The 18,253-nt window shown below is 44.0% G+C and overlaps 1 protein-coding gene across 2 annotated transcripts; it reads left to right on the top strand.

Moving 5' to 3' along the window:
• The first annotated feature begins 4,814 nt into the window (after positions 1-4,814).
• On the top strand, positions 4,815-14,650 carry ZACN (zinc activated ion channel). Of its 2 annotated transcripts, XM_081898075.1 has the most exons (7): positions 4,815-5,041; positions 5,565-5,624; positions 8,831-8,991; positions 9,899-9,943; positions 10,187-10,293; positions 11,396-11,565; positions 13,954-14,650. In XM_081898075.1, exons 2-7 carry the CDS (start codon positions 5,579-5,581, stop codon positions 14,025-14,027), a joined length of 603 nt encoding a protein of 200 aa, XP_081754201.1. In that variant the 5' UTR covers positions 4,815-5,041; positions 5,565-5,578; the 3' UTR covers positions 14,028-14,650. The 2 variants fall into 2 exon arrangements, 1 of the variants encoding a protein (XP_081754201.1); XR_014164977.1 differs by lacking the exons at positions 4,815-5,041; positions 5,565-5,624; positions 8,831-8,991; positions 13,954-14,650 and having other exon boundaries at positions 9,852-10,293; positions 11,377-12,308.
• Positions 14,651-18,253: the final 3,603 nt, after the last annotated feature.

Raw genomic sequence — 18,253 nt, forward strand, 5'->3', positions numbered from 1 at the left:
TAAAAGCAACGGAGAGCTAAGACTTGTTGCCACTTTACAGAGCCTTCCCCAATGGCTTAGAATATAATGGACAGACTTATACCTTGAACACAGAGCACAGCACTGGGATTGCATACATTTCTTGCTCCGAGGTAGGGCATTCATCCCATGCTGTATAGTGCTGGTCAGATCTGCCTGAACGAATTCCTATGCCCTAACAATAACCCAGAGATGCATTTTACATAAAAGCACACATTCTACTCATGTAAAAACTCCAGGCAGGCCCCACAAATAACCCAAAGATGCATTTTAAATAAAAGGATACATTCTACTCATGTAAAAACATGCTGATTCCCGGACCGTCCGCAGGCCAGATTTAGAAGGTGATTGGGCTGCATCAAGAGGGAGGGTGGGATAAATAAATACCGTACATTTCCATGTAAAAGACTAGGGTGTTTTTTTTTACTAAAAAATAATGTTAAAAAGGGAGGGTAGTCTTATACACAGGGACAATCTTCCCCAATTTTCTTAATTTTGAGTCCCCCAAAATAGGGGGCGTCTTGTACATGGGGTGTGTGTGTTATACACGGAAAAATACGGTAAATGCAATGTTATTACATGTAAGTTTCAAGGCATCTCCATCTGCCATGAGGGTGGCAGTGTTGTTCAAGGAGCAGTAACTCTGGCAGCGTTAACTTACAAACTTACAAATTGAAGCTTTCAAATATATGTTTTGGATCTGAAGACAGTATTATTGGGGAACAGGGTTAGTCAAGAGCAGTGCTTTTTAAAATGTATTTGTATTAAAGATTTTCTTGATTTACAGAAGTATGTGTAATGTCTCTCTCTCGTATTTTTTCCATGTAATGTTTTTACAAATCAGTTTCATTGGCTGAGACATTAGGAAGAAAAGGGGGAGAGGGGTGGAGCAGGGGGCGGGGAAAGCAGTGCTATTTTTCTAGAAAAAGAGGTGCTGGAAACTCACCATGAACACCTCCCTTGTTCTCTTAGAATGGCAGTGGTGCCCACCTGAGAGGTGCTGGAATTGAGTTCCGGTGACTTCCGGCTGAAAGAAAAGCTCTGGTAAAGAGCATGGGTTGTATCCTGGGCAGCGCAAGCAGGGTTCTGCTAGTACAAGAGGACTTCTATTTCTACACACACACACACCCCTGTTCCAGAGTGTTCTGTAACTCTCCAGAGCTGATTTTGAGGGCGTCCAGGGGGCTGGGGGGGTGGAACAGTAGAGGAAGAAGAAGCTCTACTGTGTGCACAGAAATTCATGGGGCCAGTAGAGTTGCAGCACTGGATATTGGATGCTTGTGTATTAAATGTGTTAGTTCTATGTCACAAGCCCCTTCTTCAAAGCAGAGATGTCAAAGAATGGTCGACTGCAGGTCCAGCAAGCTGTGGAAATGCAGTTGACTGTCAGGCTGCTCTAAAGTTGTGGTGTGTGGCCCCGCAATATTCTGTGGGAAAGGACAGTTTTGTTGGGGAAAAGGACAGCGGTGTGCAGTATTCTGTAACAGCTGAGGCTGCTTTTGAACAAGAGGTGTCCTATAAATGGGGCACATTTACTGATCCAGGTTCTTTTTTTCCTGCAAGAGTTTACCGAACAGGCAGTACTAATCTGAACCTGACCTGTATCTATGCACTGCTGTGCTGGGAATAAACAGTGTTAATTAAAAGGTCATCACATTTCTTCTCCTCTGAACGGCAATACATTGTTTGCTAGTGCTTCATGCATAAAAGCCCGGCAGCGCTCAAGTGGGTGTATGATTTTGAAGCGTTATGGCTGGCTCTTAATCTAAACAGTCTCTGTGTCCTGATTGATTTCAAACAAAAAAAGCGCAATTAAACATACATCCAGAAGGAAATTGATTTCCCCTCAAATGAAAGGATTCCAGTAATGCTATTGTTTGGACAAAATGCTAAAAGCTTACCTTCTTTGGCCAGTGGACTCTTTGCCAGATGGGCTGCCAGGAACATGAACTGCCCAGCCCTTTCAGCAAAAAAAGAAGGGGGGGACCCGCCAGGTACTTGAACCTGCATGTGTGCACTCACAGATCATTGCAGAGGGTGGGGTGGGGTGAGTGGGAGAGGATTGTGGAGAAAAACAGAGGTAAAATGGTGCTATCCAAACAAACCATCAATCTTCAGGTCTGGGAGCTATTCCATCCCTACCTGCTCAGAACACGAAATAATTATGCAGGATGGGAAAGACGTGTCACGAATCACAGAGAGAGAATAAGTAGCTAACAAGAACTGAGCAAATAATGAATGTGTCAGATGAAAAGAAATTTCAGAGAAGGCTGCTTTAGTTTAATCCAAAACAGGGCCAAAAACAAGCTTTATGACAGTTAGAATTCAACCCATATGCTCATGCCAAGTTAACTTTATGGGGTAATCCAGATTTAAAGATATAGAGTCAACTCTTGTTTTTTTAAAGAAATTGGTAGAATGTGGGATACATTCATTAGATCAGTTCAGGTGGGGGGAGAGGTGGGTCATCCAAGCCCTGAACAGTGACTTTCTAGTTCTTCATGTCTATGAACAGTGTCCTTTCAATACCACAGAGATTCCTTTTTATGTCATGTTTCATTTAATACTGGACCGACTTGAGATCCCCCAGCTTAAAACATGTCCAAGGTGACCCCTGCCTATCTTCTTGGGAAATGTTCAAGAAGCTTCTATCCCTACTAGTAGCGGATGTGAATATGCCTGCTTGAGACAGACCATTTCCCAAATTGTTCATAGGCACAAGCACAAATGGCTCAGCACTCCACAACAGTGACAGCCAAGGACGTGATGTGATATTCTCTTCCTGGGGCAAGCAGCATTCCTGTGTTGCCCCACAGCAGATTGAGGAAAGGGGACAAAGTGGGTCAGGATGGGGGGAGCTGAAACTATACTGCCTTTAGCTGCAGCCATACTCTCTGGCTGACAGGTTGCAAACTGTTATGTACTGAATGAAGTTCTCACCCTGGGTCAGCAGGGGGATACTATAGATAGTTATGCAAATGAAGGATCGAAAGTGACGTTCAGTGATTGGATAGTTTTAGAAAGTTGTTGCAGTAATGTGGTACTGGAGCTCTATATAAGCAGGCTGACTGAGCCCTTCAGTTCAGTTCTGTCCTGGCCTGTGAATAAACAAGAGCTGTTTGAAGAATCTCTGTGTCGTCTGATATGTTCACCCACAACTTAACACAAACCAACTGAGACAGCTCTCCCTCCTACAAAAGAAAGGGCGGGGGAGAGAATTCACCATGCATTCTTTATCAGATATTTCCAACAAGGTTTGAAATGCCAACTTGGCTCACGAACAGTTTACCTGCCCATTGTACCTTCTTAAAAGGCAAAGTTTTGAACAAGGGTTGTCTCGTTTTGTTTGTAATAAGGAAGTATAATGACGACATTATACTGTGTTATTAAACAGGTGAGAGAATTAGAAAGGAGCCATGTTGCTAGACCATTATAAAATAGTGCAAACGTTGAAATAAAATATTAAACCCCCCCACACACAAAATAGCTACTTTTGGGGGAGGGTTGAAAATAAAATAAACAGCATCAGTAGCAGCAATCATATTGCTGCCCTTACCTGCCTGCTCTTATACAAACTGGCAATAGTCTCATAAAAGATAATCATTTTATTTTTGTGCAGCTGCATACAGTGCGTGCCCTGAGAGTGAGATGTATAATGGGATTTTAGGATGTATATAGGAGTCCATTTAGCTTTCAGTTGTTTAGAGCTGGTTAATGGAGGACTTGAAGAACCCCAGAAATCCATTTTCTCCCAGAGCTCTGCCTCACGCAACAGAATTGCTTTGCCAATTATTTATTTCCTGGCAGCTCTGTGCCTGCTGTCTGGGACAAGGACCCTGCACCTTTGACTTTTGTTCTGCATCATGAGTGTTAGCCTGCTGCGCATTCATTTGTTAGTGTCGGGTTTGAACCAACTCTTTGCAAAATGCTCTCTCCCGGCTTGCGTTTGGCTGTCACAAGGCAAGGGTTGGAGAGATTTGTCCTGCATACAGAACTAATGTGGCAGAGGGACTGGCAGCAGTCCTTCTGTGCAAGTTTGGTGCAGAATTGCTCTACGGTGACCTTACCCCCTCGGAAGTGTGTCCATGGGACTCATGCTTTAGGGGCTTAGGAATCAGGAAAGTCCTTGCTTCACATCTTTCTTCTGCCACCAACTCAGTAGGGGCCCTCAAGTAGATTGCTAGCTCTCAGCCTCAGTCCCGCATCTGCAATAAGGAGATAGTAATAGTGGCCTATCTTAGAAGGTTGTTGTAAGCTAGCAAAACACACTGTGCTTTGAGCAACCAAATCGGTGGCTAGATTTTACGTTGTGCCATTTTATTTTATTTTACTTGTAACTGTTTTGTTTTCGAGTGGTTTTTATCCTTGTATGATTTATTTCACAGCTTTGAACTTTTGAAAAGCGGTTACAAATTTTAAAAATAACGCACCACTTATTTTGATTGCGTAGTCGCTTCAGACTCGAGTTGTCCCTCTTTCTGTGAAATATTTAAAAATGTATTCTAATAGCAGGTATTTGCAAAGAAGTGAGTCCATGTTTAAATCTTCATTGGCTGGAAATAAATACTGAGATAAACCCTATATTTCATTTCCCCAATAGACAGAAAGAAATGAAAGAGAACACACACCAGCATCTAAGCACATAATAAACAAGGTGTTGGTTTTGTTTGGTTAGTGATGCAGAGAACTAATTCATAATTCTCTTTATGGCAATTTACACCCTTCTACACACACACACACACACACACACATTTCCATTGTGTTGTTTCACAATGGACTGTTGTTGTTGCTGGGAATGCAATGAAAGCCCAGGAAATTATCTCCCAAAGGGCAGCTGTTGGTAGAAAGAAAACCAGAGGGTTGCAGAGCTTTGTTGTTCATGAATTGAAGCATGGCAGGCTGACATTACAATCCATCCCCAAAAGAGATATCGTAGTAAATGGCCTATATAAAAACTGGTTCTGTGATGCTCAAGTCAGCCCTTACCTCATGTCTGATGTGAACAGTGTGGCATCTTCTGCAGGTATGATAAATAAGTGTGTGTTGATTGCAAATTATCCTGTGGGGGGGGGGGGTCCAGAGGCATGTAGATTTTGCAAAAGGCAGCTTTTGTTGAATCTCTTGTCCTGTGTTCATGTGGTTACAGAATAATAAGTATTGTTTGACTGCCCCATAGCCTGAGAAGATAAGGCAGAAGCCAATACCTAGAGATGATAACTTCCAGAAAGCCGTGAGTGGAGAAGCTCAAGTAGCCCTCACTCAGTGGAGAACAGAGAGAGATACCGGTACATATTTTTGTAAGATTACGTGCTTTGTAATGTGAGAATACCCATGAAAGTATCGTTAGGCAGTCCTACACACCTGGAAGCCACTTCAGAGTTCAAAACTAGCAGAATTGAAATTTCCATCTCCTTTTCACTGGCAGCTTCATGCTCTAGCTGTGCCACCAACCATGTGTGACAAATGGTCGTTTTGGCTCTCTGTGCTATGAACTGGTGTCAAATTTACCTTGCATTAGAGCCTGCTGCCATGCTTTCATATTGCAGGACCTTAAAAAAAGATGACGGTGACAAGGATCTGCCTGAATATCTTCCTCTTGGTGCTAGGTAAGAGGAACTTCCTTTTTTTTTTAACGCTGTATACACTTGGGGCAGTACAGTGGTACCTTGGGTTAAGTACTTAATTTGTTCCGGAGGTCCGTTCTTTACCTGAAACTGTTCTTAACCTGAAGCACCACTTTAGCTAATGGGGCCTCCTGCTGCCGCCACGCCACCGGAGCACAATTTCTGTTCTCATCCTGAAGCAAAGTTCTTAACCTGAGGTACTATTTCTGGGTTAGCGGAGTCTGTAACCTGAAGCGTATGTAACCCGAGGTACCACTGTATTCAGTTACTGTGTCCCACCAGCACAACAGGACTTTCTCCCCTCTCCACAGCCCACCCTCCCCAAATTGGCTTCAGATGATTGGAGGAAAGCCCCAGAACAGATTTAGGGGGCAGGTGGGGGAAGGAGAGGAGGAGAAACAGGAATCCTTACTCTGCTGGATGGAACATTCACTTATTACAACGTTGGATGCAACCCATATAGTCTAACCGATAGGTGCTTGCTTTTGGTTCCACTAATGTAACGCAGAAGCAGTTTTGGATTGTTAGAGGGTAACGCTTTATTTTAAAAAAAAACAGAGAAGGGCAAAAGCAATGTTCTAGGAAACAGCTTTTCCTATATGCAAGCATAATAAAATGTGAGGAAATGGCAAATATGCACCTAAACTCATACATATATAGGGAATCATCATTTACCATTTCAATGGGTAGAAGAGGGAGGGGGGGACCTGTTCAAATGAATTTTTAAAAGCACATATTCCTCGTGTAACACTAAGGATGAGGGAGAAATTTGATTCAGTTTGCGTTTGAGCTTTCCGAAACAATACACAATGCAAAACTCAAATGTTTGTCAAAATGTGTACTCCTCTGAATTTTGCAGTTCAGTTCTCTGGGCAAGTACTGTATTTTTCGCTCTATAAGACACACTTTTTCCCTCCTAAAAAGTAAGGGGAAATGTGTTTGCATCTTATGGAGCAAATGCAGGCTGTGCAGCTATCCCAGAAGCCAGAACAGCAAGAGGGATTGTTGCTTTCTCTACGCAGTGATCCCTCTTGCTGTTCTGGCTTCTGGGATTCAGAATATTTTTTTTCTTGTTTTCCTCCTCCAAAAACTAGGTGCGTCTTATGATCTGGTGCATCTTATAAAGCGAAAAATACGGTGATGTGTACAAAAATGAAGGTATTTGGGTACAGTCTAAATGAAAATGCATTTATTAGTGAAAATAACTTACAAAAAATGTATATTAGGGAAAACTGCTTGCAAAAATGTGTATATTAGGATAATTTTCATGAGGACTTTAAAAAAAAAGCAAACTGATAGGGAAATGGGGAAAACTGAAATTACGATTGCAAAAAAATGGAGAGAAATGGAGGCTTACCCATCTCTGTGTAGCACACAATACATCTAAACACAAGGCGTCAGATAGAAAAGAAGGATTAGAGGGCAGGGGAGGTCTTCCTCAAAATTTCTCATCTTCCTCTTTTTTTGAAGGAATGGGTTTCCCAAACCCAAAACTGACTGTGAAGGCAGTTTGAAACTGCACCCAAATCCCTATTTTTCCTTAGCTAAAATCCATTAACTTGAGCTCTGAGACAATGTATAAACAAAAACCCGGCTGTGCTCAGAGCCGTCTCCTTTATCAGTTTGTGACCGCAGGGATGACCCTGACTGCACCAGCAGAACAGAGAAGACACGTCAGTGCCTTATCTTATGTGCTGACCACAAAAGACACACAGACCTAAGTCCAGAACAATGCCAAAAGCGTGTTCTCGGAGATGACACCTCTTCCTCCAAGATAAGAGTAGGAAGAGGAAGATCCTTTTATGGTCAGAAGTACAGGAAGGAATTCCCTTTTATGGTTAAGAATACCAGAGCAAGAACATATGTGATGTCAACCTGCGTACATAGGCTGACGTGGTTGGATTTATATGGGAAGAAGGGAGAGGGTGCCTGGAGGATATATATACTGCATGAAACTTGTCATTTCTTTGGACTTGCTGTGGACTTGATCACGCAAGTGCCTTCTGCTATCCGGAGAGCAGAATAAACTCTTTCTTCAAATCAACCTCGGTGTCATTTGACTTCCTTCCTCCTGTCCCGGAGCAACGCAGACCCAATCGGTGAACTCCAAAAAGGCTACATTTTGAAAGTATTAACCCCATAGTTTTTCCCCAGCATGATGCAGCTGGCTGGTGCTAGCCCTGACCATACCATTGCATGTCCATACAATTGCAGCTTTTAATCTAATATGCTGCTGAGTCTCTGAGGGGTGAGGAGCCTATGGCCCTTCAGATACAGTGGTACCTCGGGTTAAGTACTTAATTCGTTCTGGAGGTCCGTTCTTTACCTGAAACTGTTCTTAACCTGAAGCACCACTTTAGCTAATGGGGCCTACTGCTGCCACCGCACCGCCGGAGCACGATTTCTGTTCTTATCCTGAAGCAAAGTTCTTAACCTGACGCATTATTTCTGGGTTAGCGGAGTCTGTAACCTGAAACGTATGTAACGTGAAGCATATGTAACCTGAGGTACCACTGTACGGTTGCCATATGTTCAGAATTTCCTGAACATACCTGGAATACTACAGTTGAAAGCAGTATCCAGGAGGAAATAGGCTTAAATGTCGGCAGTGTAAATTTTGCCAATTTCCCTCAAAAATAGCTGAACAACTTCTGTCTGGATTTTCACTTTTTGAAATATGGCAACCCTGCTTCAGGGTTTGTTGGACTCTAGTTTCCATCAGCCCTAGTCAGCATGGTCAGTGGTCATGGACTCAGGGAGCCAAAGTCCAACATCTGGCAAGCCATTCCTCTCCTACAATGCATATTAAAAACAACAACACACGTTTAACTTGTTTTTATAACAGTATAACTACATTGTTATAAACAGCCCTGGGGCATTATGGTAAAACGTGAATAAGAAATCCTACATGGTATTTTGTATTTGGATTTTTGTAAATTGTTTTAATTGTAAAAATTAAATTGATAGAAAGAAAGAAAGAAAGAAAGAAAGAAAGAAAGAATCCTACAAATACATATATGAATAGCCCTCACAGAGCAAAATAGTTCTGTTGCCTAATAGTTGTGAGTGGAATAATTTGCTGCAAATATCCTCCATATTTCCAACATAAAAGAATCAATGTTTGATTTGAGATGGAGTGCATTATATGAATGGCTCCGAAACGGACTACTTGTGTATTTTGCTTTTAGCAGCCTTGCCTCAGATGACTTGGCAAGATTCTATCAACTCCTTGGAAGTGAAGTTATTAGAGTCACTGCTGAATACATATTCCCCATCCCTGATGCCCAGAAATGGAAACGGCCCCATTGTGGTGGATGTCAAGATAGAGATGTCTAACGTGCTTCATGTGGTAGGTATAACAACTTATACAGTGGTACCTCGGGATGTGAACGGGATCTGTTCCGGAGCCCCGTTCGCATCCTGAAGTGAACGCAACCCGCGTCTGCACATGCGCAGGTCGCGATTCGCCACTTCTGTGCCGCGGAGCGCAACCCAAAAACGCTCAACCTCAAGCAACTTCAACCTGAGGTATGACTGTACCACGCTTACAAATTGACATTCTGTCTGCAAACAAGGATTATACTAATATAATGTTCATGTTCAAAATAATGTATGTTCAAACCACCCTGAGACCCATGGGTATAGTAAGGGGTATAGGGTATACGGGTAAGGGGACGCGGGTGGCTCTGTGGTCTAAACCACCGAGCCTCTTGGGCTTGCTGATCAGAAGGTTGGCAGTTCAAATACCCGCAACAGGGTGAGCTCCTGTTGTTCTGTCCCAGCTCCTGCCAACCTCGTAGTTCAAGTAGATAAATAGGTACCGCTGCGGTGGGAAGGGAAACGGCGTTTCCATGCACTCTGGTTTCATCACGGTGTACTGTTGCGCCAGAAGTGGTTTAGTCATGCTGGCCACATGACCCAGAAAGCTGTCTGTGGACCAATTCCGGCTCCCTCAGCCTGAAAGTGAGATGAGCGCCACAACCCCATAGTCACCTTTAACTGGGCTTAACCATCCAGGGGTCCTTTATCTTTACCTTACCTATAGGGCAGTATAATGCTGATGACAATGATGATGATGCAACCGAGTATAGATGAATCCCAAGCTGGAGCTGTTATATGGAAGTGACAACAGTTTTTTGAACAACATAAAAGGGCAGATTTTTTGGAGCCATATTTTATTGAAAATTCTTGTATGAACGTGTTTGTGTGTGTGCATGTATTTGTGTGCGTTTGACCTTGAATTCTTTATCCACTAGGACATCATGCAATACACTATCTCATCTGTCCTCGTGCTTTATCAGGTAATGCTTAGTCTTTCTTATCAAAGAACTGGGAAGTAATAGGAGATAGAGTGGTCCTGAAGGCAGGCTCCACTCTCCACATTGTCTGCTCACACTTCCTGATCAAATAATTAGCTTGATCATGTCCATGGGATGCTGAAGTGATACAGTTGGTGAGTGAAGCAGATTTTAGATTTGAAAGGGTGGGTGAGTGGGGAGGAGGATACAGTCAAGATTAACGTTTCCTTTCACTGAAATCTTCAGTCATGGTATGCTGAACAGCTGGCCTGGAATGAGACAGAGTTCCCCTTCACCACCATCACTGTGCCCTGGGGTTCGGTGTGGACTCCTTCCCTCACAGTTCAAGAATCGTAAGTAGCCTTGAAAAATGTACACATGTACCATTCCACAGATGTCCCAAGGGTTTCTCCAGTCTCTGACCCTGAAAAAGTCACAGGACAGGGGTAGGGACCCTGAAGCCCTCCTCCAGGTTGGACTGCAGCTCCCATCAGCCCCAGCCAGCATGACTACTATTCTGGAATGCTGGGAACTGGAGTCCAGCAACATCTATAGGGGCCCAGAGTCCTCATCACTGAAAGAGGGAATGTGGAAAGGAATAGGAAAATGTGAGAACAGCATCCGACACCGTACCAGACCCAAAGTCCCTGGGATGTTGCATATAGGGCCAGGTGATGACAACCATCCCATTGCTTCCCACCTGCAACCTGTGGCATCAGGTCCCCAGAGGTATGCTCCTTTGAAATGTACCCACCTGCCATGAATTTGTCCTCTCCTTTTGTAAAGCACCCATCTCCTTGAAGGCAGAAATCTATACAGCCTTGCACACAGAATAATCTGACAAGGCGCCATACCGTCTCTCTCTTGGCCAATGCATCAACTGATAGGAGTACAGTGGTACCTCAGGTTACAAACTCCACTAACCCAGAAATAGTACCTCGGGTTAAGGATGAGAACAGAAATTGCGCAGCAGCGGCGCAGCGGCAGCGGGAGGCCCCATTAGTTAAGTGGTGCTTCAGGTTAAGAACAGTTTCAGGTTAAGAATGGACCGCCAGAACGAATTAAGTTCTTAACCCGAGGTACCACTTAATTCTCCACAAACACAGAAGAGTGTAACATACTGGTGGATGGGAAACTTTAGCTAAGCCTAAATTCCTTTTCTGGATTTCATTCCTCCCCATTTTCATACAGCATTGTGTATCTTCATATTGTGATGTGTGAAGACAGGACAGGGTCTCTTTATTAAACCTTGAGTCAGCTCTTCCTGTACCACCACTCCTGCTCACTTTTCTTATCCACCTGCCCAGGTGACCCAAACACTCACCTTGCGGGCGAGTTCCTAGTACATAGATGCCATTCTACATGTCAAAACAGCATCAGATGCATGCTGCAGCGAGCAAGGAAGGTCCCCCTCTGCTGTCCCCCTTGTCTTACAGCTCCTTTTGCTTACCAAAGGTTTGAAGTGACATGGAAAACAGAGTCTCCTCCCGTAGTGCTTCACAGTGATGGGAAAGTGGAGTTTGCGCTCTCTCTGCGCATCGACAGCAACTGCAACTTTGATCTCTTATACTACCCACGAGACAGCACTCGCTGCACTCTGAGCTTCTGCTCTCTAGCCAACACGGGTAAGTGAGATGACTGCTTATGCTGGGCAATGCAAATGTCAGAATCTGGTAAATGTAGTGCAGAAGGAAATAGCCTGGCAAGACTGCTGGTTGAAAGGGTAAATAAAAAAGGTTGATTACTCATGGCAAACAAACCTATTCTAGGTATAGTTGTTACAAGATGGAACCAAGAAGTCAACAGAAGCCCATGCTCATTCTGACTGAGCTAGAAGAAGTAGCAGGAAGGCAGCCTGAAAGGAAGTGATCTACTTTAGGAAGTAGTTACTAAAAGTGAAGGAATCAGTGAGGAGAAAGGACAAGTTGCCTGTCTGTCCCCCGCCCCACCCCTCCGCTCAGTTCAGGTGGGGTGACTGTGTCCGGGAGTCCACTGAGGGACCAAAGGGTCACTACACCTCTCTCAATGGCTGCCTGTGTAGAGTCGTGGTATCCAATCCATGTTGGGAGGCGACTCCCTAGCACAAGTTTGACCCCACCAGGTTCCTATCAGGTAGCAGGCAGGCTGCCTGATGCAGGATACATACCCAATGCCTTAGTCAAACCTTCTCTTTCCTGGAATCAATAAAGCTGTGGCCTAATTCAACCCAATACCAGTCTCCTGTGTCATTCTTGTGGCCTTCCCTTCACCTGCCACAGCCATTATGCGCCTGTGCCGGCAATTACCACGTCAAATAAGAGTTTCGTATGCCGACCCTCCAAGTGTCCCTATTTTCCAGGGAGCTCCCTGATTTAGAGAAGCCACCCTGGTTTCTGATTTGATCCCGGAATATTCCACTTTTCCTGAGGATGTCCCTATTTTCACTGGAGAAATGTTGGAGGGTATGGAGTTATCTGACCCTCAAGCTGTCTGAAGGGAATCCTGCATAGGGTAGTTTTTAAAATAAAATGTTTAATGTTTTATTACGTTTTTATGCCTGTTAGAAGCTGCCCAGAGTGCTGGGGCAACCCAATAATACACATGCAATGTGTAGGGTATAAATAGTAAAATTATCATTATGGAATGGGACATCCCTATTTTCATCAGAGAAATGTTGGAGGGTATGCCCACGTGAGGTTTGCCTTAAGGGGAACATGTCTTGGGGTAGCCTGACTTTATGGTCCTTGGGGCTCTTGCCAATTTAGATACAACTCCTTCTATTGAAGGGAGCATAGATGATCGATTGGACTCCTAAAATCTCTCTTATACTTCCATTGAATATCCAAAGAACTTGTGTGTGTGTATGTGTGTTTAACTCTTTCAAGTCAATGAGCTGGAATTCAACGTCTCCATTCAAAACCAGATTCTGAATTTAAAGCGTGAATACCTTGTCACGGATGTGAAAGTCAGCAGCCTGAAGAATTTGCCACAGCCTTGCTTTGTAGTTATGGTAAGGAGATGAAACTGGACTATAACTCAGAGAAGGCATGCAAGGGGCTTCTCTGCTGGGTCCTGACCTCTCATCTGATTGGGGCGCGTGGGAATGTCACAATGCAGGACCTCCCTGCACCATGTGCCTTCAGCCCTGCTGGTGAAAGCAAAGAAGGCAAGTGAGACAGAGCAAACTACTTGGGAGAGGAGCTGCAAGGAATGCTCTTCTTGGAAATGTGAACTGTACTTGCGGGAGGGAGCATATGCTATTGGACTCCAACTCCCATCAGCCTCAGACAGCAAGGCCAATCAGTGGTCAGAGATGATGGGGTTTTTGCTCCACTGACACCTGGAGAGACACAGGTTCCACACCCCAGATTTAAGGAGCATCTTTAGTTTGCTGCTGCAACATGGTTTTTATTGTAGCATTTCAGAGGATTGAGAGCACTCCGCGTACATTTTTTTGTAATCCTGACAACAACCTTGTAAGGTAGGACTAGATCAGGGATGGAGAGCATGAAGCCCTCCAGGTGTTGCTGGACTTAAACTCCCATCAGCCCAAGCCACCTTGGTCAATGGTCAGGGATGATGGGATTTGTATTTGAGCAGAGTCTGGCGAGTTGCAGGTTCCCCATCCCTGGTCTAGAAAAAGTTCACAGGGAGGGGGTTTCCAGGGCCCCCGAAGTCTGCTTTCAATGACAAAAATGTTCACTTAAGAAGATTAAGTGCACCTTTTTGCGAACGTCTGCTTTTAGGTGACTTTGCTTCTTTCTACATTAATGGCCAGAAGGACATGAATGACCAAGTTAGGCAAGCGGCTTTTAAAACGTTGCTTGACTTCGCCAATTCCACATTAGATGACAGTAGTGGAAAGTGCCAAAGCTTGTGTTCTTCTTTTGGTATTTACTTATTAGAGGGAGGTTGATTAAATAAATAAATACAACGTATCCAGCCACTTTGCCAACCAATGCCGATGTTTTGCGAAATGCTGAAAGGCTCGAATGCTCATTCCTTTCACCCACAAACCCCAACCTCTTTTCTAGGTGAAGTTAGAAAACACAGGAATGCGAATCGTCCTCTCTGTAATTGTGCCAAGCCTGGCACTTGTGGTAGCTGATCTCTGTGGCTTCCTTATCCCACTCAAAGACAGGCTGGCATACATGATCACCTTGCTGTTGGCTTACCTGGTGTTCCACTCCTCGCTCATTGGCTCCTTGCCCGGCTCTTCTTCCTGCAACCCATTGCTCAGTAAGTTGAACAGGCCAGGAAAAATTAAGTAGCAAAACTGCAGGCGGAATCGTATTACAAGCCACATGGGGCCATAGCCCAAAATGGTAGTCTGTGGCGCAATTCCCTGTAAAGTTGGTAACCAATTAGAGGGAAAAACACACATTATGGAGTGCAGTGAGTGGGGGGTTAACTCCCCCCCCCAGTTGATGTACCACAATGGACATAAAAGCTGCCCCCAGCAGCTTATTGGAGATCAGCAGAGATGCAATGGACAAACGCTGTCTCTTTTTCAGCAGGCTGAGTAGCAGGATTAGGCCTTTCCCTCTCCTTAGGTGAAAAGCCAGGAGAACTTGATTTCCATCCCCTCTGTGGCATGTGGGGAGGAGAGGGTGCACCCCCCTGCCCAGCACATGGCAATGAGCATGAGGATTGAGCCCTCCTGGTCTCCTGAGGAGTGGGCATGGCTTCAGGGAGATTGCCAGGGACAGGGGAAGAGCACTGGCGAGCTGAAGACTCCTCAGCCTTGTCTTAGAGAAGCCAGTCATGATCAGTCTTGAAGTCATGGTAACCTTCCCTATCACACTGAAATACTACTACTCTTTATTTCTTTACAGTGGTATCTCGGGTTACATACGCTTCAGGTTACAGACTCCGCTAACCCAGAAATAGTTACCTTGAGTTAAGAACTTTGCTTCAGGATGAGAACAGAAATCATGCAGTGGCGGCGCGGCGGCAGCAGGAGACCCCATTAGCTAAAGTGGTGCTTCAGGTTAATAACAGTTTCAGGTTAAGAACAGACCTCCAGAATGAATTAAGTTCTTAACCCGAGGTACCACTGTACTTACAATAGTCTTTCCTGTCAAAGTGCCTTTAGTTAATTTTTGCTGGATAAGTTCTGTGTTTTAGCTGCTGGAATTTGTTAAAGGGACTGGATATTGTTAAATTTTAGTGTGTTAGGGGTTGTTTTGTTTTTGTAAGTCGCCTCGAGGGCTCATCCATACTTCCTGTCATGCTCCATTTCTAGGCACAGGCCCGTGCTTTTAAAGCACCGTGTCTGAGCACAAAAACCCATTCTTAAAAGCTGAATCCTAGCAAATGGCTATCCATAAGAAACCCGTTTGTTCTGATTCAGCGTTAAAGAGCAGGTTTTCACAGGGAATGTGCTGGGGCAAAATAAAGCAATAATGCTCAGACATTGTGCTTTAAAGTGTGGAATTGTGCCTAGAAAGTGCAGGGCAAAAGTAAGTGTGGATGAGCCCTGGGTTTCTTTAGCGAAATAGGCAGACTTTTATTTATTTTTATTTTTAAATGGAAGACAGCATCAAGACAGAGTATAGTGAACTATAGGTCACAGAGGTGGGAAGGAGAGCTTGCCAGAGGGATGTCATTTTGGTCAGTGGCTAAGTGTTCTTCCTACGTTGCAGTGCTTCCCCAAGCACTTCTTGTGAATAAGAAAAACAATGCGCTGATTTAGTTAAGAGCTCCTCTCCCAGCACACAGTTCTTCACCCTAACTCAGAATATCCTTCATTGTGCACTGAGGAGCACAGGAATGAGCTAGAGTGCTGTGGAACAAGAGCCTAAATTCTCTTAATTAAGCTTAATCAAATGGTTCTTACATCAAACGGCAATATCATTCTATTCACCATTTTATACACTGCATAGCTGCTTACAGAAAGAGAGGGAGGTGGGTGGGTGGGTGTGGGCGTCTCTTCCTATATGCATAAAATTGTAAGGCTGTCATTGTGCAGCCCTTGTGGAAGGATTTGTAGTGCCTCATCACAACTCTGGATTTGCATGGAGTCAGGGCAGGAGAGGAGCAAAAGAGAAGGCTGCTTACATGGGCAGGGACACACACACACACACACATCCCTTGATTTTCAAACATGGTTGACTTTGTTGATGAATAAGAGACATTTGTTAGGATGAGTCATGAGCCATGACTCATAAGCTCCTTCCCAGACCAGTTTTAATGGCTGTTACAAGACGGCAAAGTGAAGGTTTCTTTCTTTTCCACATGCATGCACATGGCCACACTAAATATCATATTAATAGAGATAGGCAGAAGGTCGATCTGTTCTGCTGATGCATCTTTGGGTGATTTGTGGTGTATTGACCAGAAGTCTGACTCACTATTGTTTAAGAATAATAGCAACAAAATGTCACCAATACTTCTGAGATTCAGACTTGATGACCCATGGTGTCCCTTCCAACACTATAATTATATTATTCTGTTCTATGACTCCCCCACTACCCATCCTAAATGATATTGCTGAAATGAAGAAAGTTTAAGGTAACTAGGTATGGATTTTTGTACTGAAGAACCAGGAGCTCTGTTCAGTTCTGGAACTTAGAAGCAAATACCTGGGCTCAGAATTATTTAATTCTAAGCACACACCATTTTGCAACAGGCACTGGTTTGTAGATCCTGACATTCTAATAGAATACAATGTGCAAAACTAAAAGTCTGCCTACCCCTGATGCTAAACACATCATATGTGTCCCCTTTTACAAAATATTTTTTTTTTTAAGTGGGCCTGTGTGAGTGAGATTCAGGCCTTAGCTATTCCTACAATGGGGTGGGGTGGGGACATGAGAACGATGTGTTTAACAACATATCTGGCATACACATGGGCCAGGGATGGGGAACTTTAGGCCCTCCTGATGTTGTTAGGCTCCAACTCCCAGCAGCCTCCTCTTTGAATGGCCAATGGTCAGGGAGATGGGAGTTGTAAAGCAACAGCTGGGGGAGCACAGGTTTCCCCTCTCTGGTTTAGGCTGATAGATGGTAGGAATGACAATTGCAAAGAAGCAATTGTCAGTACACATGGAACTCGATTCCACTTATTGCTCAACTTCATCATTTTCTGATACTGCCAAAACACTTGCTCATTCCCTCCGAAATGCTATTCTTTACTGCTCCTGTTCCTGCAATGAATAACCCTATAAGGATTGCCGTCATCGTGTTCCTCTTCAAACCTGTCACTTTTTTGTTCCCTGTGCCTGGTTCTCTTGTCCTTTGCAATACAGTACAAAAACCTTTCCCTCATCTTTTGAAATCACTTCATGCTTTTCCTCTGCTCAATCTTTTAGCTCTGTCTTGTTTTCTTCATCCTGGTTGAAACCTCCTGGTTAAGCCAAGTCACACTACTATAAAAATTCCTTACTTTGCAGCACATTTTCACCAAGGAATGTAATGCTGTCAAAAGAGTGGTCACGAAGACCAAACATCAAGGCCAAGCAAGCAGCTCCAGCCCTCCTTTCTGGCAATAATGTTTTGTAAAAATGATGGTTTCACTGGAAATTATGTGCATGCTTATTTTGAGTTTTTCAGTCCATATCTGCTAGTTTCCCTCTGGCATTCTACAGCTATGCTAAACAATTTTTTGAAGTCAATTGTTTAGAACAATTATCCAGTGATTTGCTCAACAGCTGTGCAATTAATTTCCTTTTTTTTCTAAACTCCAGGTTATTACTACATCAGTCTCCTGGTGTTACTATTCCTTAGCACAATTGAGACTGTTTTGGTGACAAAGTTGGTTACTGACAACAGTAATCTCTGGCTGAATTGTGGATGTCAGCGGGGAAAGGGAAAGGCTACCACTATGCTACCTAAAGACCACAGCAATAATCTTGAACATACAAAAGATCCTGGGAAAAGCGGTAGGTGCTAACGGGAAATAAAACAGAATGACATTCCCCAAGCAAGGTGACTAGTAGCAAGCCACTTTCAGTGTGCAATAGCCTTTCCCAAACATGGGGAACTCAACTACCATCAGCTCCAGCCAGCATTGCACCAGGCTGGGGAAAGCTGGTCTTAACAATACAACATCCTGATGCAGGCAAGCCTCTAGATCCACTGAAGGCTTTGTGGCAGGAAGATGGTGTAGTGCCAAAGAATGACTGCAAAGAATCAGAAGTGTAATTAATTGCTAGCGGGGCCACCCCCCTCTCTCCCAAACTCTGCTATGGTATTGCAACAGAAAGGTGGTTCTGAATATCAATAGATGGACAGCTGCAGCAACATGAGAGCCTCAACAACACATCCTTGAAGCCTTAAGGCAGGGGAATTCTGTCCCAGTTTTGTCCTCCCTCTTGCCAAGCAAGTATCTAT

Source organism: Podarcis melisellensis, assembly GCF_964234715.1.
Source record: "Podarcis melisellensis genome assembly, chromosome: 2".
Taxonomy (NCBI): domain Eukaryota; kingdom Metazoa; phylum Chordata; class Lepidosauria; order Squamata; family Lacertidae; genus Podarcis; species Podarcis melisellensis.

What these genes read in the sequence shown, in the direction of transcription:
- ZACN (XM_081898075.1), top strand. Translation starts at nt 5,579, where the DNA reads ATGACGGTGACAAGGATCTGCCTGAATATCTTCCTCTTGGTGCTAG. An exon ending in TATCTTCCTCTTGGTGCTAG is followed by an intron (nt 5,625 to 8,830) that starts GTAAGAGGAACT and finishes TTTTGCTTTTAG; the next exon opens with CAGCCTTGCCTCAGATGACT. An exon ending in TCCCTCACAGTTCAAGAATC is followed by an intron (nt 10,294 to 11,395) that starts GTAAGTAGCCTT and finishes TGCTTACCAAAG; the next exon opens with GTTTGAAGTGACATGGAAAA.